The sequence below is a fragment of the Tetrao urogallus genome (genome assembly GCF_951394365.1).
Source record: "Tetrao urogallus genome assembly, chromosome: 3".
NCBI lineage: Eukaryota > Metazoa > Chordata > Aves > Galliformes > Phasianidae > Tetrao > Tetrao urogallus.
In genome coordinates this window covers 36,267,450-36,290,767 of record NC_136815.1, presented here as the reverse complement: position 1 = coordinate 36,290,767, position 23,318 = coordinate 36,267,450, and the positions used below count along the sequence as shown (strand labels likewise).

At 36.5% G+C, this 23,318-nt stretch overlaps 1 protein-coding gene across 1 annotated transcript in view; it reads right to left on the bottom strand.

Annotated features, from left to right (window-relative positions):
- Positions 1-23,318, bottom strand: part of TOX (thymocyte selection associated high mobility group box) — a gene marked incomplete at both ends in the record, with an annotated part of 217,201 nt that overhangs the window by 35,342 nt on the left and 158,541 nt on the right. Inside the window, one exon of the mRNA XM_079533422.1 lies at positions 4,395-4,673. Coding sequence (XP_079389548.1) covers positions 4,395-4,673 — 279 coding nt within the window. The remainder of the gene's footprint in view (positions 1-4,394; positions 4,674-23,318) is intronic.

Here is a 23,318-nt window from a genome sequence, read left to right as displayed (position 1 = left end):
GTTAAAACTATTGACTAAAATGTAATTAAGTAGGTTTCCTTAGTTAATCTGGCAGCATCATTCTGAAGTCTTCAGGCAATTTTAAACAAACTCCATGCATAGGGAGACCTGACAATAACTGGAGCCATAATTGAAGTTTTTATCTTTATTATTTGACAAGATTTTCCTCTTTTCAAAGTATTCTTGACTTAGTAAGATTTACAATTTCTTTGTGTGTTAGGATGCCACATTACTTCCTAACCTAGGCAATACATTGCAGAAACTTGTGCAAGAAGTCTGCTGGCTAACTGTTCTGAGAACAGCTTTAAAATCTTATAATCCAACTGGAACAATCAAGAGTGTTCAAAAACCCACCGTTAAAAAGAGAGTACTCACATGGGAAATTCTGTTTGTCTTATATGAAAATAACTACATAAAAAGAATACCAAAACTCCAATACTAATAACCTTGCAAATGGCTGAGATGATGGCCTACCTTATGCTCTCATCAGTCTATCAGCTTCACAGACCCCACTTCTAACCACCAAAGCAGAGACAGATGGGAAATAAAATAAAAAACATATACTCTGCTAGGCATAGACTTGTGCCTCAAATTCCCTGGAGGTGTAGTTAGCTCATGGTAATCCACCTCCTGTCATGGCTTATTGCTTAATTATGGTGATGTATTTAACTTATTTATCACAAGAAAGCAATAATCTTTCACTTTAAAGAAGTGTGCATTAACCATGTTGCACAGATAATAGATCAGAAGAATATCTAGTGTAGGATTTAAAACTATCAAGTAAGGCACATCGTTGATATCTAAATGTCCCTTGAGAAGCTGGAAAATGTCTATAAGCATATTTAAAATAAACTGCAATAGTACCAAAGCCTTTAATGGAGCTAAGAGAGCTATTTTATGCACACTATCATGCAGTAATCGCTGTAGTTTAAAATAGATTTTAATCAAGCACCATCTGCATAATAGGCTGAACAGACAACATAGAATTCTACTTATAACTCTTATCATATAAAGTAAATATTGTAAAACCTCTACCACATAAAGAGAATATGCTGCAGTAGTTCTTTAGTAATCATGTTTCTGTTGGTTAATTCCAGCTACTTGCAGTCCTCTCACTACCTTCCCTCTAAACAACTTAATATGAAATTCTCTCCTCAGTGATATTCAAATGAACATGGAAGAAAACCCTGTTATCCTTCTACGAAGAAACGCATATTTGCAAACCAGTAATGCTTCCAGAATTCAACATTTATGCTTGGCATTAACCAAAGAGATGTTTAGCAATTCAACAGTAAGAAAAATGACAAGAATTACATAACTGTAATATTATAATGTTAAGATGGTTGGAATAAAGCATGTGGTTAGAGGAATTCATCTGGAATGTTTTTGCAGTTATTTACAACTACTGACTTCTACATTCTATGTTTTTTCTTCTTCTAACCATAGTCCCACACATTACACTGAGAATAATGAAGGAGACAATTACACCAGTTTGTAAATACTCCTCTTAATGGCATTTGGAATATGTACATTAAGCTGAAATGGTCATTTCCTACACGCACAGAAATCAGTGGTTCAATAGGAATGCAATTATTTTTCTATTCTAAATGTCTATCTTGTTCATGTCAACCCCTTTTATAAACTTATGTAAAATTGAACAGGGCACTGATTTTTTTTTCTTTTTTTTTTTTTTCCCTCTCTCTAGATGGATAGAGGTATAGATCTTAGGGATTTTTTCTACAAAAAATCTGCTTATCCTTCAAAGGTAAAGCTGGGCATTTAGCTGATATTAATAGCAGAGGTCATCTGACATTGAGATGATGGAGGCTCATTCCATTTTAAAATATGTTGTCTTTTTAATTGGCATTGATACATTGGCAAACATCTTCTGCTGGTTAGATAGTGGAATGTCACTCGTGCTATTAACAAAAATGCGAATTCAGAGTGACTGTTTTTTACACAGTTCTCATAGCAGGAATATCTTAGTGACTTAATGGAGCTGCTCAAATCTAGTGAGATACATATCTTCTACATGACTACAGCATGTGCACTCATACTAAAGTCTGAATAATGAGTTCCTGCCCTGAGCTATCAAGTAATATAAAATATCATACATCTATGAGAAAGTTCTGAATTCAGGTAAAAGACAAGGGTTCTTATGAAAGAGAATGGCCATTCTACCTCTTCTCATCCTCATCCAGTATCTTCTTTCACTGGAAAGAAAATTTATGGAGTGAGAAGAAACCTCACATACTCCTTCAATGCAGCTCTGAGAAAATTTATTACTAGTGTAGCTGTGGAAAAGGATCTCCATAAAAAGCTGGTTTATCCTAAGTATCCATATCCATTCACTGGCAGCTTCCAGGGAGAGAGGTGTGACAGAAAGACAGACAGTAAAGGGTTTTAAATCATAAACTACAACATTACACTAGTTATTTATGTTCATTATTCAAGATCTTCCGTCTTTTATGGAGGGAATTACAGAGAAACTACTGCATCAGGTCCAAATATGACCAACTTCAGGCATTTACAGGAAGATAAGAAATCCTGTAGAAGGCAGGTATAGTACAATGTGCCTGCCTTTAAGCTTATAGTTTAATCTTTTTTAGTTGGAGACTAGTTTATGCCCTCTATCATTATTTAGTTTAATAATATTTTTGTTTAATATCATTATTAAGTTTGATACTATAAATTACAATTATTGAATAATTTTAAGGCAATGTATCCACTTTTGCAGCCTGAGTTGTTTTTCTTAAATCTGTGTTGTGTTCTGTACATTTTCTCATCTTTTTCTGCTCACATTGAACATGAGAATGTTTTAAAGAGAGTTTCCAAAATAACATGGCTTGTTAAAAAGTTGAACACTGTATAATCTGGCTTCCATAGAGAAAAGATCAAGTTTTAGATGGTCTGCGGCAGTCATTATTTCTTTATTAAAAATATTACTTTCATATGCGTACTGTCTTGCATGAAAACCCAATTCTATACTTCTGGCAGAATGAAGTGCTGCAGTGAAAAAGTACATCAGAAATGTGGGTTAAGTATATTAAGCATTTGATAAATAAAATAAAAAAGATGTTTTAATTTTAGATTTGGTGTTTCCTCCAGAATTTTAAAACAAACTGCATACTTCCACTGATGTACAAAAAATATTAGCAATGAAACAGGAGTAGCAAATAAATTATTCTGAAAAAGTAATGGCTGCTTGGAATTATTTTTGCATAGCTGTATTCTAAAATCTCCCTCAGTAACAAAGTGCTCATTTAAAATGTATGAATTATTCAGTAATCTTTGAAACCTGAAGTTTGTGAAATTAGGGGAAAGTCCTGAAATAAAACTTTAAATCTGAATTTATTTAAAATGTAGTAAAACATATGTCTCCAATTACATGATTATTTTATAGCTAGAGGCATGAAAAACAATACAATTTGAAAACAAATCAGAATTACAATTCTTGACTGGATTATACCTCCTCAGTGGCTCACGTGTTTTCCTCACGTTCCTCTCAAGTCTGCTACTATTCCCCACAAGATATGGCCACGGTACAACATTTTCACTACTGCATAACAACTTCCATTTTGCAGTTCAGAATAGATTAGAACGAAGAGGTTCTCAGTTCCCATATGCCCTATGCCTGATTTACTGGATGACTTTGTGTAAAATCCCAGGTTTTTTTCTCATCTTAAGTCTCTGCAAAATTAAGTTAATATACTTGCTTACTTTTTGGGATGCTTTCAGGATTTGGGGAAGTTTGGAAGGTTTTTATATGAAAGCTGCTAAATAACTCATCACTTATCACTTAAATAAAGGAAACTTTCTTATTTGAATGATGATTATTTCTTTTAAGCCAAAGCGATGCTAAAAGGAAGCTTAAACATGTCATGCCTCAGTGTCAGCACCTCCAAAATCATAAATATGTAATGAGTCTTCAAGTTTTTCAAGGTAAGATCTTGAAAGTTTGTAGAGGATATTTCTGTTCTCGTTGCTATGAAGTTCTGTTTACTCACCCTATGACCAAATTGCAAAGACTAGCATATTGTACACACAGTTCATACTTTTTTATAGCAGTAACTTGATCTTTAACTGGGAACAAACATCCATTCTATGCAAGTGAGAAAACTCAACCTTTATATTGAAGTCCTAAAGGAATGGTTATCCTTTAATATTTTACAGGATTCCAGTTTGCTCTCACAGAGAAGAATGATGTCATTTACTCAAACTGCCCGAAGAATTGACTGGAAACTATAAGTTCTGTATTCATAACTCTTTAATTCACTTTAGTCAACCACCAACAATGTATAAAGTATCACCTTAATAACTGTGGCCGTATGACTCATTTAGCAGGTCCTAAAAATATCCACCATTTACACAGTAATCCTAGCATCTAAGCCTACCTTAGAGCTATCTTCTCCTTCATCTTCATGGACTGAACTGGATGGTGAAGGAGTTGCAGATTTGCTTCCAGGTGGAGAGGGTGAGTTGTGAGGAACATTGTTTCCACCCATATTCAAACCAAGCTGTGCACTGAGCTGGGACTGGTTAATAGTAGTCAGCTGCCCGTGCTGCATCATTCCTGGCTGCCTAATATCTGCAGGTTGAACCCTTGGCCTCATGGTTGCCATCTGAGGATGGGAACTATACTGGGCTCCTTCTGTATTCCGTAAATCTTGCATCTACAAGAGGAAAAAAACTGTATTAAGCATATCACTAATAACGTGTCCTGTTCTTTCAGAGCTCTGTTGGCCTGATTGGCTATATAAGGCTTAAAAGAAATGGCAAGTACTCAAACATATAAATACTGAAAATAAACAGAATAGAATGTGATTGTCATTTGCATAACACTGACTGTTACAAACTATTCAGGCTGTAGTCTCAGCCTGTGAGAATAGCAAAAAGCACTGAAAGCTTGTTTCTTTTTAAGGGGAGCAAAAAGGCACTGCTTTCTGTAACTGCATTCAGAGTATCTCAGAAATGTTAACAAACTGGGGCAGGTTTGCATTCTGAAGTTTAGAGCCAGATCAGAATATTAATATCCTCAAAATTCAAGGCTATTTCCAGATCCTACTTTTCTTCTTAAGATTTGTGTGTATTTGAGCTGTGAATTTGGAAGCTGGAGTTTTCAGAATTGGAATATCTAGTATTAAATCCAAATCTATTATGCCCGGTGCTGCCCAATGAAATACTGGAATTTTAAGGTTTCAGACTGACAGAAAGGATCCATTGATAGACTGATTAAATGAATTCTGAGTTGATTTGCTGCTGAGACATATATGAACAGAAAGCTCAGAAGTTGGGAGGATTGACAAATGAATCCATTGTGCTATGTGGGTCACCGCTTCTCAGCATTAACAAGACACACTATTTTAATTCAAGCAACAAATTCATTCTCTGCAAGGATAAGAATTAAAAGCATTGGAGGATGAAACTCCTTTCTTGTCCAGAGGTCAAATGTACCACACATACACACTACAACAGATTCCTTATAATGTCTTTTCATTTCACACCAAAACATGACAAAAGACAAAGAGTATCAAGAAGCTCAGATTTAAGCTAAGGTGTTATGTGGGTGATATAAAATTGAAGTGTCAATTCAGAGCTGAAATGAAATAGATACAGTTGTCGTTCAGTGCATCAGACAAACATGTCATGAGTATCGAGTGGAATCTGACAGCAACTATCACTGTATAAATTCCATTATGATAAGGACACATGTTAATGGTTCAATGTATTAATGTAACCACATCTATCTACTGACAGTGTTTGTTAGACTTGTCATCCAGAACATTTAAAGATGGCTCAGCTCTTTTTTGACTTCTAATACCTTGTGACTTCTATAACCTATCGCTCTCTCATATACACTCTCCTAGATATCAGAGGAATCTATGGGATACCTCACAACCAGTAAGGCACAGAAAAAGGAAAGATAAACCTGTAACTTCACATTTTCTCTCATTAGTAAGAAATCACAAATTTTAGGGAGATATTTTATGAGCCTGCAGATTGATTTTTGTAAGGCTGACTGGCTGGCAGTAAATTAAACTTATAATAGCATTAGTTCTGGAATTCTAACCACTTTAAATGCACATGTATCTCTGAGAAGTATTTGGAATACATTCTGCAAACATAATTATACCTGTATTTATATTGCTTTAGAAATTAATAGCTTTTGGTAAAAAGGGGTTATCTATACAAATATGTTCAAGTTTGCTTAATGAATACTATAGCACCAGAGGAAAAGAGTTAGAGCAGTGTAAGAAATCAACTGAAGACTGAAATCTGAATCCTGACAGACATTCATACGTTTAAAGATCGCTACTGAGTGTTTGTTCCCTTTCCTCCAGTACCAGCTCCCCTTCAAACATATTAGCCTTGAAAGCTATCATTATCACTGCCTCTGGCACACAATCCACCCCAAAGCAGTTGTGCCATGAAGATCTAACTGCTGCTTGGCCCTATCTCTCCCAGTCCAGCTATGTCACTGAACAGCAAGCAGTTGGTGCAGGATGAGTAGGGAGGCAGGCTGTCCCCAAAGCCTTCTCCAAAGGGTGCTCACCAGCTGACATACCGCTTGGTGCCAGGTCCCTGGTGAGCCAGGAAAAGAGGCACCCCCTAAAGCCTCCTGCTCACCCTGTCAGTTGCATTTAACACCCAGCACAGCTCAGAACCCTCCAAGGGATTTTGTATTAGGCAATGTGTTGTCAGAGGTTGAGGGAGATGCTCCGTACCCTCTCTCTGCTCATCACTGAGAGGCCACACCTGGAGCACTGCGTACAGTTCTGTGCTCCCCAGTAGAAGAGAAAACTGGACATGTTGGAGAGTTCGTCATGGAGGGCCACACAGATGACTGAAGGACTGGAGCACCTCTCCCATGAGGAGAGGTTGAGAGAGCTCGGACCAGAGAAGAGTAAGTGTTGGGGGATTTCATCCATCTGCAAAAATACCTAAAGGGAAGGAGCAAAGAAGACAGAACCATGTCCTTCAGTGGTGTCTAGTTTGAGAGCTAGAGGCAATGGGCACAAACTGGAAGAGGACATTCCCTCAGAACACCCAGAGCACTTCTGTGCTCTGTGGGTGACAAAGCACTGGCACAGGCTGCCTAGAGGCTGTGGAATCTCCTCATGGGAGACCTTCAGCAGCCACCTGGATGTAGGCCTGCACCCCTGCTCTGGGTGTACCTGCTGCAGATGGGGCTGGGACTGATAAACCCAAAGATCCCTGCCATCTGCAGCCATTCTGTGATGCTGCTGCGGTCATGTGAATGTGTATCCAAATGATTTCACGAACACTGGAATAGAAACAAACATTATCTGAAAACCCTAGCAACTGTTTCAGTTTTTTGAATGAATTTGCCAAGTACCTACTTCATTGAAAGCAGAGCAAAGGTTATAATTTTAATTACTTTTTTTTTCCCAAGAAAAATGCAATAAACTTGTTATTTTTCAAACACTCTCCTTTATTAAAAACTTTTTACTTGAACTTCAATTACCAGATAGACACTGTAGAGTTTTCTGTGTTTGTCATCTTTAAAATAACATATATTTTAAAGAGTCTGTGTTCAGTTTTAGCTCCAGCATCAAACACACAGCTTGTTTTCAGATAACACAACACCAATGGGATAGTGAATATATCCCCCCAAAAATATGCATATACATATTTCTAAGGATATTGAATTTTTATATCACTACCAGGCAACCTTTACAAAACCAGGAGTAAGCAGCATGGAGACAGGTTGCTTTAAAGTACATGTTCCCTAAGCCAGAAACCAACACCCTAAGGGACCTGCCTGCAGAGAAGAGCAATACCTGGGAACATGCCAGCGACATCCATGAACTGAACTGTGACCCTCAGCAAGGAGAATGCACGTGGCTCTGCATCTACAGATGAGATTTCTGTCTAGCTTCTCTCCTGCACTGCAGAGCCTTCCCAAATCCTGATCCTTCCTCAAGAAACAAGGAGGCTATCTAAGAAAATGGAAATCTCAGTCAGAATAGGGAGCTGACCACATTCACTGTGAAAAGTTCCTATGTAATGCTGTGGAAAGCATGTGATAATGAATCTTTACATTTCTAAAGAATCATCAGACTTCAAGAACAGGCCTGTCAATGAAAACCACATACTTCCATTGCTGCTGTGGTGTTACAGTATGTCCCTGTCTCAAACATTCTGATGACCTCATCTCTGTGTGAACAGTGGCACTGATCACACACATCCTCTGTCAGCACTGCTAGCTAAGTATGACCAATTGCATACAAAGTACTTCACAATCAGAAGCTTCAACTTGCTAGTTCTTCCAGATGGAGACCACCACAGTTTGGCTGTGCTGGAGTCATATCCAATATTCAGAAACAATACTGCAAACATACTTCACTGAATACAAAGACGAAGACAAATCTGGCTTGATGGCAGAATGTCAAATAGAAGAACAAAGTTAAAGAATTTGTGTGCTACAGGGGATAAGGATAGTCTTAAAATGATGCCTTTGATGGCCTGTTTGATGAGGTAATAATATTTGGCACTTTAATATCATTCTACATCTGTCAATTTCAGGATGTTTCACAACTTTATACTCAGCTTTAGAACATGTCTGGTTTTATTTTGGCTTTACTAATGCAGAACTAACATATAACTCTCTTCATGGCTATATATTTTTTTCCATTTGCATTTTATTTATAAGCAGAAATGGAGCACCTACTTATGCAGGTGTTTGACTATGCATTAAAAATCACTGTAAGAGTATCTCATTTTGAGGTGTGTACCAATAACCCACCAATAACCTACCTAATAAGAATGTAGTTAGTGCACTACCAAAACAACCCATTTGTTGTTTGCCTGAAAACAAGCTCCTAATGCCCTGCACAGAGCTCACAAGGTAGTAAGAATAAAACTAAACTGCATTAAGCATCAGACCATCATTTTCCATATCAAGTTAAAGTAATAATTAAGAAAATTGTGCTATGCAGAATACAGCACATCCCTACACAGAATCATCTCACTGTGGGACAATATGAAAACAGTACCCTAATCACAGAATCACAGAAAATAGTGCTAGAAGGGACCTCAAAAGGTTATTTAGTCCAACATTTTATCCCTCAGCAGGATTAGTTATACCTAAATCATTTCTGACAGATGTTTGTCTAACCTCTTCATAACCTCCCTAGGCAATTCTTGTGCTTAACTATCCTTACAGTGGAAAGGGCTTTTTTCCGTAATGTCTCACCTAAATCTCCTTTGTTGTAATTTAAACCTACTACTTTTTACTCTACTCCCAGTGGACATGAGGAATGTTTTTCCCCTTATTTACAGAAAAGCTGCACACACTGGAAAGCTATTATGAATTTCCTTTCAGTTTTCTCTTCTTTAGACTAAACAACCAAACCTGAAGATTGAAAGACTTTTTTTTTTCATACGCTGTGTTTTCTACACCTTTGATCATTCTTCCTGCTGTCCTCTGGACTTTGTTCAATGGTCTTTGTCTTTCTTGAAATACCATGCAGCAAACTCCACAAAATACACACATTTTTATCTGACATAGCTTTCAGATTGAATCCTTCAAGTCTCTAACAGAATCTAGGATAAAGCATTAAAAAAAATCCTTAATAATCCGTCTTCCTGATGTAAGCTGGTTACTCATGCAAGATGCAAAGAGAGTCAAATGGGAGGACCCTTAACTAACAATCCAGAAGCTTGCTTTATGAAGCAAAGAAGTTTTTTTCTAAGAAGCATTAGGCAGGCAGTTTCAATCAGTGTGTTGTTAGCAAAATAATTTCTATGTTGTTCTTCTTGTTATAATTAAGAATTATGATACAATCTCTCTCTCAAAAGCTGTAAGATTCCAAATTGTTTCTCCTTACTTAAAAACATTTCTAGTAAGTGTAATCCTTGACTGAAAGAAAAAAGTGAAGTTGCCTTAACAAAATGAAGTACATATGACAGGTCTAAACATATGCAAGAAATGCTAGCGATTATAGACTGGAGATGAAAACATTAAAATTGAAGGAGAAAGGCTTACTCTCTGAAGTAAGTGAGGATCATATACCTCACTATCCTGAGCAAATTCATAGCAAGCACAACAGGCATTATCTCTAGTATCACTACCAGGTGTGATGGGGATTTTTGCTTAATTTTTGTACAAGGTGAGAGATCATACAAACTTTCCTGATCACAGAATCACAGAATTGTAGGGGTTGGAAGGGACCTCCAGAGATCATCGAGTCCAACCCCCCTGCCAAAGCAGGTTCCCTGGACCTGGACCTGGTAGAAGTGGTTGATGGTCATTTACTTCTTGTCTAGAAGTTCAAGGTAAATCAAAGAGAAATGCTACTGTGAGAAATACTGCTGTGCACTATTGTGAAGCTGTGGGTTGCAGTTTAACCTAGAAGGCAACTCAGCACCACACAGCTATTCACTCAATCCCTTCAGTAGGATGGGGGAGAGAATTAGAAAAAGTTAGAACTCTTCGCTTGAGATAAAAACAGTTTAATAGTATAGAGAAGGATAGGGTACTAATAACTAATAATAATAATAATAATATACATAGCAAGTGATGCACAATGCAATTGCTCACCACTAGTTGACTGACACCCAGCCAGACCCCAAGAAGCAGCTGCCCTCCCACCAATTCCCTCATTTTGTTTTCTGCATGACACCATATGGTACGAGGTATCCCTCTGGCCTGTTTGGGTCAGCTGTCCTAGTTCTGCCCCCTCCCATCTCCCTGTGTACCCCCAGATCTTCACTGGCAGAGCATTTTGAGAAGCGGAAAAGTCCTTAACTGAGTCTGCTCAGCAATAAAAAAACAGTGGTGTGTTATCAACTTTATTCTCATCCTCAATCCAAAGCACAGCACCACATCGACTACTAGTAGGAAAATTAACTTCTTCCCACTGGAAAACAGGAAAGTACAGCACAATTAATTAATTCAAATAAAGATTTTGAGAGAAAAACCCAGGGAATCTTGAAGTTCTACCTTTGATAATATCCACAGTATTGAGAGAAGAGCAATAACCCTAATCCTAACCCTTCTTCACTGATGTCATTCATCTCTGACACCATTATAGGTGCCACTGATGTTCCTTGGTCAGCTGAAGGGATCTCTGTTATTAGTATTCTCAATGATATTCCCAGAACAACTTTTGCCGGCATGTGTGCCGTATTAAAACTGAATGTTTGTTCCACTCATTGCAAACTCCCAAATGATGGTTAGCAGTGGTCATAGGATCACAAAGGTCATCATGTCTAACTACTGGCTCCACGAAAGACTACCCCAAATTAAAAAAATATTTCTGAGAATGCTGTCCAAACTCTTCATGAACTCCAGCAGGTTTGTGCTGTGACACCCCATGGTTATTCACTATATATCTGTAGTTAGGTTTTAGATAAATTTCAATTGAATTAAAATCAAGCCATGCCATTTCATGTGTAGTTTCACAACGTGTTGATGCTATTCAAAGTGGTAATATAAAACCAGTTCAACATTTGTATTTGTACAATAGAGAAGAACAAAAATGTGACCCCAGTATTTAGAAGTTTGAAATCTGACAAGTTAGGATTCACTGGTCAGAGCAGATAAAGCTGTAACTAATGTGTATGTCCTGCCAGGAACGAAGGCAGATCAAACACTAAGTTCCACAGATCTTTGCATACAGTAAAAGTAGGAATCATATCTGTAACCAAGCCTTCTTTTATATACATAAGCCTTCTTATATAACCAAGCCTTCTTTTATATACATAAAAGGATGACTGCTAAAGAAAGTTTTGTTATCATAGCTAAATGTAAAATGACCACAGAGAACTATTTAGAACACATTAAAAGGAATAACCCAAAGCATCACCTAATAGAAAAAAGGATGTGTGTTTTCATCATCTCATTTTTACAATTCTCTTCTGTATCAGCTAACTGCGTAATGAAAAACTGAGTTTTAAAGTAAGTGGGTATTTGGGAAATACTTAGTACTGTATACAAGTGCATTTTATATCTATGCCCAGTGCATGTTCAAGACAAAATGAATGGGTCATTCAAATTTTCTGTTCATTAGGAAAATAGTCTTAAAATCGAACAGCAAAAACTTCACATGTAAAAAGAACCCTAACGTGAAGAAAAAAAAAAAAAAGCAAAACAACAACAAAAAAACCCCATCCTATTAATTTTACTACTCTAATCTTTCCAAAATCACTCTGTTAGAAATTGAACCACTTTTTGTTGCTTTACATAGTATTCTTTCTGTAAGTGATCTTAAGCTCCTTTAAAACAATTATATACTCAAAATTTGACTGCAAAATTTTATAGTGCAATCACATAATGACAAGAATGCAATAATATACAGTTTCTATATTTCTCAGTATACAGTTAATTTGGTGACTGTTAACATTCTTTTCTTTTTATGTTTTAATATCCTTTGAGTCACACAGGACTAAGGTCTCAAAACTAATCATAAAAAACTACTGACTGCTATTCACTCTAATATAATAACCCTTTATTTAAAACAACCTCCAATAAATTTCATTATAAGAAGTTATTAAAAGGGTTAAAAACCTATTAAATGTCAAAGAATTTGCCTGACTCAAACTTCTAATAAAGAAACAGAATAGGCTTTCTTTCTGAATTATTTAAATCTTTACTGACTGTGCACTGAACCATGAAATTAGAAAAGTGTTATTAGAAGTGTTCTCTGGTTTTTATAAAAGTTGTAGCATAGAATATATCAAACCACAGTCTTTAACCAGACTAGTTAAAGAAATAGGTTTTTAATCCTGAATACATGGTTTTCACTGATATAAAGGGTCATAATTAAAAGTCTGGCCTGGAAGCTGAAGATAATAAAATTATTATTACAGGAGCATACATGTTCATTTGGTACATTCTAGATGCATGTTTCCATTTTAATTTGGACAAATATCTCCAATTTTGTTTGATCTTGCAAAGTCCACTTATTTGGATCCTCTCAGCAAACAATTAAGCTTTTAATAATGACTCATTTTAAAGAATTAATGGTGAATAATGTGTGTTATCTTTTTCCCTTTTTAAAGTGACTAATACTTAACAGCAGGTATAGGTAGACAGCAGACAAATGGAATCTAGGACGTGCAAGTCAAATATTCTGAAACACATCTCCTGATAACAATACTATCCCCTCAATGCATTTAGCAAATATCAACAGAACTATTTTCTATTTCTCCAATTATTTACATAAGGAAAACAATGGTCAATTTCATGTTTATTTTGGTGATGCAAAAGAACACCTGAGTCAGCAGTGTATTCACAGGTTCACACAAATGCACCCAAATCAATAGCCTTTTATCACAACAAAGGAAATAAAAAAGACGACTGTGAAAGACAAAAATGTTCCCCCTTCCTTCAGACAATAAAAATAGAAGCATCCAAAGGACATGAAAAGATTGGATCTAGGAATAAAGAAATATATCCTTGGAAATACTGCAAGCAGTGCTAAACTGTGCTTGCTACAGGGCAGGAGGAAAAGAGATAACTACAATTGTCTTGGCAGTGCTTTGTTCCTCTCAGTGGCCCAAAACAACACAGTTACCAATATGATTTTGCTGGAAACTTTGTTGAGTTCTGCTCTGCTCTGCTCCATTCCATTCCACTCCATTCCATTCCATTCCATTCCATTCCATTCCATTCCATTCCATTCCATTCGCTGTTTATTTTTTGAAAATGTTCACCACACTATCTTCCTTATTGTTATCTGTCACGTGTTATCTGCTCTAACAGACAAAGGCAACCTGACCACATTGTCCATCTCACTTACCACAATGTAAAGGAAGCTCCACAAAAACATTTACATGAATAAAAACATATGGAGAGTATTTCTTGAATTAGTATCACTCCCTGTAGATAATTCGTAAATTTTCCAACAAATTTGCCAAGGGTGGAACTGGCCACATGAGAACAGAGTGTGCAAAAGCACAGTGCAGGGCTAAAGATGTAACTAAGTGCATAGCTGAGTTTCTCAGTGATGCCAATACATCTGTCTCTGAATTGTGTCATACATATTTTAAATATTTTAATATTTTAGTGTTAATATTTAGAAGATAAGGGGATTTAGCATTTAAATAAATTAATTTGCAATGAAATATTCATATACATCACATTACATATTTCAAAAAAAAGTGTAGCTTGCACAGCACTTAGAAAACATTTGAAATAAATTGGAAATTGCAGAGTGACAATGGGATGTTTAAATGAAGGTATTCAAGAATGTTCATACAGCAAAAAATGTGACTTGACCATATTATTTATTATGTTAAGACTGGCTCCATGTGAATGACTTGGGTATGCTAGTGTCTGTATTTTTAGGACAATACAGATGCAGTCATTTACTATCTTGATAGGTCTGAAAGTCTTTGGGAAAGATGTAAAGCCATTGAATGGCCAAGTAATCCTTTGAATTCCAGTCAGTTCAGGAAAGATGTAGAACCATTGAATGACCAAGTAATCCTTTGAATTCCGGTCAGTTCAGGCTCTTGTACTGATTTAATGAGGTTAGTTTCAGTGAGGGGTGGCTGCCCAAGCAGAATCTACTAGATCTGCATGCATTAATGACAGGTAAAACAAGGAAAAATACAGCAAAGTGAAATATGAAATTTAGGATACATAATTGCACAATACTCTTGATGATTCCATAGTGTATATAATGTTGGTTCATTCTCTTCCTTGATTCTTGTCACTTTCTGAAAAAGATAATTCCTAAATTTCTTTTAGCTGAATTATTTCAATACACAACGACAACACAATGCAACCCCGGACTTAAGGAAAGCCAGCTTTGACCTCTTCAAGGACCCATGTGTTACAACACCAGAAAGTAAGGGGGCCCAAGAGAGTAAGTTGACTTTCATGCACCACTTACTCCAAGCTCAACATCCCTAAGAGTAAGAAATCAGGCAAAGGAGAACTGCATGGTTGAGAAAGTTACTCACGGAAAAACTCGGATGAAGAAAGCTTATAGAATGTGGGAAGAGGGTCTGTCCGCTTGGGAGGAATATAGGAGTGTTGTCAGAAAGATTAAGATCCACTTGGAATTAAATCTAAAGAAGGAAGTCAAGGACAACAAGAAGTGCTTCTTTAACTATATCAATAGCAAAAAAGATTATGTGGGCCTGCTGCCAAATGAGGTGGGTATCCTGGTAATGGAGGCGCTGGGAAGGAGGGCAAAAAGGAGGATCCAGGAAACTACAGGCCAGTCAACCTAACCTCAGTCCCTGGGAAGGTGATAGAACACCTGGATATCATCTCTAAGCAAGTAGAAGAATGTTATCAGAAGTAGTCAAAATGAGTTCACCAATGGGAAATCATGTTTGACCAATGTTTTAGCCTTCTATGATGTCATGACTGGCTGGGTAGATGAGAGGAGAGCAGTGGATGCTGTCTACCTTGACTTCAGCAAAGCGTCTGGCGCTATCTCCCATAGTTAAGCTTAGGAAGTGTGGGATAGTTGAATGTACTCTAGGGAACCTGCTTTAGCAGGGAGTTGAACTAGATGTCCCTTCAAACACTGAAGTAGGTTGAGAGCTGGCTGACTGGCAGAACTCAGTGTGGAGTCCAGCTGGAGGCCTGACCCGCTGTCCATGCTCTTTTTAAAGCATATTCATCAGTGACCTGGATGAAGGGATAATGTCTACCCTCAGCAAGATTGCCAGTGATACAAAACTGGGAGGAGTGACTGACACACCAGAAGTCTGTGCTGCCATTCAGTGAGACCAGGACAGGCTGGAGAGTTGGTCAGAGAGGAATTTTATAAAGATCGATATGAGAAAGTGTGGTGTACTTATGGGGGGACTAACCACATGCATCAGTTCAAGTTAGGGGTCAACCTGCTGGAAAGGAGCTCTGCAGAGAAAGTCCTGGGTGTTTTGGGTGGACATCAGGTTGACCATGAGTCAGCAGTGTGCCCTTGTGGCCAAGAATGCCAGTGGTATCCTGGGGTGCATTAAAACAAGAGTGACCAGCAGGTCAGGAGAGATGATCCTTCCCCTCTACTCTGCCCTGGTGAGGCTACATCTGGAGAACTGTGTTCAGTTCTGAGCTCTCTAGTTCAAGAAAGACAGGAAACTTCTAGAGAGAGTACAGAAGAGGGCTACAAAGCGATTACTGGCCTGGAGCATCTTCTTTATTGAGAAAGGCTGAGAGATCTGAGATTATTTAGCCTGGAGAAGATTGAGAGGATATCTTATCAATGTCAATAAATATCTGAAGGGCAGGGGGTTGGACTAGATGTCCCTTCCGGAGGCCTACAATTATGTGATTCTGTGAGCAAATTCCATGAGCCTGATGGTGAAAAGGGCTCTGCCTTTTCCACCCTGTGAAGCACAAGGACAATGAATACTCAATTCTTTCCAATTAGTAACTTCAGGCAAAAAACATGAAACTCAGTATTCTATTCACAGCAAAGAGGCCTTCAAAAGTGACCCATCCAAAATGCATGTGCAGCTAACTTTTGGCCTTCAGTGCATTCTTTTGTTCCTCTTCATCTGAATAATTCTCCCATTTGCCTATCCCAAGGAAGGTTCTGTTGCTCATTAAGTTTAATACAGGACTAAAACCCGAGTCTACTACATGCTCTAATCATCTGATTACCCTCATAATTAGGCTTACAAATTTTTCTGCTGTTACACACAAACTTTTAATGGACCTTCTTTCCATTCCAATGAGATACGAAGTTGAATCTGTGAAACTGAGAAACACAGGCAGATCTAATCTGCAATTCTTTATATTCTTCCTCTTGGACACTGTGATGTGCAATGTCCTTGAGATTATTTCCTGAAGCTATAGTATTATTTTTTGAGTAGTAGCTTACAAATGATGTGACTACAAAAAAATATACAGAATTAACTATAAGCTAAGTTTGACCATGAGTATGACTGGATTAGGGAGGCTCAGCTGGTTCAGAGCCAACTGAGCTCAGAGTTAGGCTCACTGAAAAATATCACCCCTATTTGAGCAAACCATTTTGTGCGCCATTTCAGTTCCAGATGGAAACAGTTGTGACATGCTAGCTCTTGCATTGCCATGCACAGTAATTATATTAAACCAATAACTCTCCTCAATCTATGTACACTGGCACTAAACTATATAGAATTGTGACTTTGCATTATCTATCCATCATTTGACTTGTACGTTTGTTGAAAACCAGTCATCTAGGTTATGGGTGTGCATTTTGTGAATTCCAGATTGATTATGGGTTAAGTTCACTTCCCTTGATAAAGAAGATCATACTTTTCCTGGCTGATAACAGCCATAATTCCTGGCTGAAAAAAACTTATATCCCATACAATTCTACTTTTTATTAAGTACAGCATCATAACAAAACCCATAATTTAGACTAATAAGAACAAGTTGAATACTTCAAATGACTTTACTGAAAAGATCTATTACCAAATCTGTTGCTATGCTGCAGTCTTGTAAATTCACAGTGTGAGTGATAGCACTGATGGAAGTTGAAACAAAAGGTCTGAAAAATGTTTAAGTCACAAGAGATTTTTTTTAATGTAAATGATCTTGTTATCAAGTGATAAACTTACTGATACTTGTAACTATACTGTCATAGTTTTCTCTGGAAGATAAACTTAATGAAGTAGTCAAATATAGTGGGTTTTGTAAATGTTAAGCATATGTGTGACTGCTAGGCAAGATGCTTTTTGTAAGTTATGAAAAATATGCTTGGCTTACAGGGAAAAAGCGATTTAATGATATGCTAATAACTCCATCATTCTTCTGTATTGTACTATTTACTATTTTGTCTCCAAAACCTATTTAACATCTCTAGTATAATTATCCATCTGCAGCTTGCCAAGTTCAATATTTTAACTGAAATAAGAAAAATCTCAATTATTTTATTTTCAACTATGCAGAATATGAACAGATATCTAGCAGTCTCAGAAGATTAAAATTAGTAAATATGTTTTGCTCAGTATCTGTTACATTAGAATATGATAGAAATCCTTCCTGAAAATCTTCCTTTTAATTTCAGAATATCTCTTTATTTTGCTGGTTTGATACTTCTAAACATTGGATACCTTCCTTAATAAAGCCTGATAAACTTACCAAAGCAATATTAGAAAAATAAAAGGCCAAAACATCTTGAAAAGGAATATACTACAAGCAATCACAACTTATGGTTTATTTTAAAACTCATTATTTAATCTTAATTCTTTTTGATTGTGAAGCATCTCATTGTTCAATTTATCTTCTGAATAAAGCAGCAGCCTTGGTTCAGCTAAGAAAGTATCCTTTTTTCTTTATTTTACAAACTTCCACTGTCAGCATTGCCAAGTGGCAGCCAACAAGTGGGGATGTGAGATTTATGACTGTTTATACAGTAATTTCACTTTATTCGTGTATGCCAAAGAAGCACAGTGAAGTCTGTTGTAAGGATATGTGGTAGCATAACATTTGTTTCGTATATCTTGTTGTAGACAGTAGCAAAACTCAAGGTATTTCACCTACTACGTATGAAATCCAATAAAATACAGGAAAGTTTTATGCTGAAATTTAAGAAGCCAATTACTGTCTGCAATGGAAAAAGGGAGGAATGAAGAGATTTACAGAATATGAACTCAGGAAAATAATACCAAAACAAAAACAAAAGCAACAGCAAACTGCAATACAGGAATTTTCTAGCTATGAAAACCGTGTCTTCATGGTGAAGAAAGAGAAGGATGATTTGCTAACAGAGTAGATTAATGATTGACCACGAGGTTAGGCTTTATACATTTTTCTTCTTCTAGCTAGATGAGCCTGTAACAACTGTGAATCCACAGATCCACAGTGAGGTTTCTAGAAGGAATGGCTGTGGTGTTTTAGCAGCGTTGCCTCACAAGTTCATCTGTGTTGAAATATTTCCATTTAGATGAATTGTACTATCATTTTGAAGAAAATCTGAAGGACATTTTCCTCTTCCCTTTCTTCCTAGATGAGGGTCTACTCATGTTAATCTATTTCTAACTTCCATCTGGGACTACATATCCTATGAGCTGAAAGTGATGATAAGCAATAATATGTACAATACAAAGTATGATTGCTTACGATTGCCAAGTTTCAGGCTGCTGTGATCACAAGAAGTTTGTTCTGAAATTCCCAAACTCTTCTCCTTACCATGTATTAGTTTTGTTGACAGACAGAGATCTTGGTTCTACTTTTCAGTCTATTAATGGCTGAAATTCAGATTAACATAATTTTATAAAATGTACCCAAATCTGAGATGGAATCTATGTGGCATGCATTCACACCGCCAAAAAGTACCTCTGGAAAGTACCCATAACAGGCAAATATCCAGATGCAGTAAGAGATATTTAATCAATAGGAAGATTAGAATTCACATAATCTCAAAATGGCAAGAGTAATATCTTGAAAAACCTGAAAGGCCTATCTACACTCTTTTGTTGTGTTCATGTGCCAAAGACTGCCTTCAAGTGAGCTCTTCATGCCAGTGTACAACTCAAACACTGTGTAACTTCACAGTGCACTACCACAGCTCTTCCAGTTTTTTTATTATTCTAGAAAAAGGTCATCCTCAACTAGTACAAACTAAAGTAAATATTATAACTAGAAAAACTCAGCCTATGCTGTCTTACTTCTCACAGAAATAATTTTACTCATTCTAGGAAGAAATTTTAAAATGTAGTTGCCATGTGTGCAGAAGTACATTCATGACTGTTCACATAATTACTGCAATTATGAATGCAATTCAGGTGAATATGCAAGCACACTATCAGCTAAGCCTCTAACTGGTAATTTATGTGGGCCTTTACTCAATTTGCATGAGCAATTTTCATAATCACCTTCCCAGGTTTAGTACACAGATCTCAGGACTCAGTTTACATAAAATCTGACTGAATAACTAATAAAGGGCTGATGAAGGATGCATAAGTGACTAGTAGAAGGAAATTAGAAGCATACGGAAATAAAATAAGCTGAACAAAGTCAACTTCAGCTTATGCATTAGCCTTTGTTTATATTACGTTTTGAAATAAAAGAATATGAGTAATGCACTAGATAGGTCAAGTTAACTCAATTATACTTCTTTCTGCTGCTTTCAATACACAACCTACCCTTTCTGCTAGTCAGAAAGCACTAGGACTTTCAGACAGACAAGTTACATATGTACAGTGCAATTCACAGTAAGTGAAATTGTCATTTTAAGTGTCTAGCTCTATCTGAGAAATGCAGAGGAATTCTTTGTGAACGTAAAGCCAAAACATTAAAAAACGCTAAGCTTGTGGTGTTTACAGATAAACAACTGAATGAGTTTACAAGAGTCTTCTTTCTCCAAAGAATAAAGTAAACATGCTGCATTCAGAGATATTTCAAGAAATTATACTTCTGTTTCTACATTTATATCAATAGAAAACAACTATTTTGTATTTTCAGAAGACAAGAAGATAAAACCATTTTAGAATGAAAAAGAAAAACATACCTAGATAATTCTCTGAACCTTGAAAATTAACTACGAAGAAGACTTATTTTCTTGGTTTCGATGAAGAAGTGAACCAAAATACTTAGAAAATATGCATGTGTTAGATAAAAGGAACGATAATAAGATGTCTCTTTCTGAAAACTACCTCTGATTATGGGAACCTGTAGAATCCAGTTTTTAATTTAATGACTTCTCTATACTTATAAAAGTACTTTTAAAGAATTCTAAGTCTATAATATCTAGAAAAAGTTTATGAAAAACTTATAAATGCTGAATTTAAATTTGGAGAATTTACATATATCTTTTGAAAATCCTGAGGTGCTTTTGCGCAGGTTAGTAATGATATTGTTGGTATTTATGCTACCTGAAATGGACTGCTTTTATTTTCAAAGTTCAGTAAACCACATCTGCTATAAGAAGTCTTGTTTTAGAGATATATTGCTCAGTAATAGCCATATACAGAATACTTGCTCCCCACGGTAACTCAAATTAATATCTCCCTGCGTTATTACTGCTAACATTGTAGAATTAATAAGATCATAGGATAGTAAGTGGAGTTCTTTCCCTGCTACAAATGGTAAAGTGTACTCTTCACTGAACTCCAGATGAATTATCAACCACTGTCACATAACACAATCGCAGTCGAGCACAACAGAGATAACAGGGCTGATGTTGAAGAAACAAGCAAATCAAATCTCTGCTCGTAAATAGGTTACACTTGCTATGTCTTAAAACTGTTGCTGAGATAATTTGGTTTGGAAATTACTGGCACATTATAAACATTGCTCGGTATAACACTATATCAGTGGTATTATAATGTCCTGAAAAATAACTGTGTCATGAAGTGATTAAAATAACAGACGCTAAATCTTGTGCTTTAATGAGGAATATTTTGCATGTAAGTACCTCCCACTACTGTTTAGGAAGTATAACAAAATGAATAAAAAGCAACACTATGAAAAGAACCAAAGAAGCAGTGTCGTTCTCCTTTTCCTACACAACAGTGTAACATCCTCTGTCTGTCCTAGCCTGTACCTTGGCAAGCTTTAAGTGTATCCAGAATGTTTTCCTTAATTTTAGGAGAAAATGTGCAACCAACTAATCTTGATATATCTGCATATAAGGTTAGTAAAGTGAACACACTGGAGGTATTTTAGAAGGATAATCACATCAGTGTGATGAACAATTCATTCCTTAATTTATTCTGTGATTTCAGGACTAGAAAATAAAGTGACAAATATGAACATTATAAGGTGTTAAAATTCAAGGAGTACCTTTTCATTGTCTCCAGCTGAAGTATAGGCATGTAGCTGCAGCAACATAACTACTAACTGAAAGGCATGCTTGTTTCCTAATTATTTTAAGGTGTTGTTTTCTTTTTCCCCAGCACTTCGTTCCTTGATATTTAATAACATGAATACTATGACAGTATTGTAGGAGAAAAGTTTTGGAAGACAAAGATTAACACTCTGAATCACCAGAGCATCAATTCATTGCAGAATTATATGGAATTTCTACACTTACTCAGTGCTTGTCAGTTCTGATAATCTTTGAAGTCTCACTGGACCACTGTGGCTGGCAACTACTGTGAAAATCTTTGTTGATGCTAAAGAAAATGCTCTGTTTCTACAGACAATGATATAACAAGAGGCATCTTGCTGTTGCTGCTCTCTAGCAAACCCAAATACTGTAATTAATATTGTAAAAAGTGCAACAGGAAATTCTCCCCAGCACTCCAGGAACTATCGGAGTCTGCAGAAAGATGAATTAATCTAGCCCTGGATCTTAGAGTGGTTCTTTAGGTGCCCTGTGATGCTGTTTTAGCACACGGATTCTGATTCCAAGACAAAAAACACAGCATTTTTTTCCTTTCTTTTGACATTGTTAAGATCGAAGCCAGGGCTACAATTTACTTATATATTTTGAAACGCTCATCTTAATGATTTATTGTTATTATAAAAGGGTATTGTGATTTCATGACCATTTTGGTGAAAAGCAAAGCACTTACCCACACAGAGAAATAAAGGCGTGTCTTAAGGAATCAAAACAAAAATGCATTTTAAACTACATTTGATGATTTAAAGTCTTGTAGTCTCACAGACTTTTCCTAGGAGAAATACTTCCCAGCACTTAATGCAATTAAACTAGGAAAATATCAATACAACAGAATATTTTAAAACAGTTACAGTTTAGAATAACATATACTGAGAAATATGACTCAAATATATCCCATTCTAAACATAAAGGCAAGTAGATGTTTAATAGCTAAATTAAAGCCTGACATTAATGATGAGTTCAGCACGTACAATATAAATCTGCATCTTTAAAAGGGACTTTTGTTCTTTTGGAGTACAATTTTGATGCCACGGACACTAGGAGTAACGGTAACATAGGGTAAGAGGAATTTTAATGCAGCTTTCAATTTCTGTGATAACTACTGAAAACTATTAAATTTATGTAGCAGATATTCCCTGAAGTAAGCACTACGCTACTTAGCCTTCTAAAAACCATACTGTGTTCAAACGAGCAAGCAATACCCAATTGCTATCCCACTACTATCTAATTTGGTCCTCCCAAATTGCAGTGTCTAGACTGACCCCAGTGATTTAACCATGTCTTTCTCAGGGGTGTGGATACACGACACATGGCTTTGGGATGTTTTCCACTGTAGTTTTCAGATGTCAGGCCTGGCAATTTAACTTGCAATCATTTGCAAAACTCGATCTCCTCTGCCATGCCAAAGAAGCAAAGTCTCACTGAGCTGCATATGATTCAAAGAGCTAAGCTATACTTTGGCTCCCAAGGCCTCAAAAAGTCAGGATCAAAAATGTATGAACTGCTACGCTATTTCATATCAAGATGATCCTCAAAGATATCTCCAATTTAAAC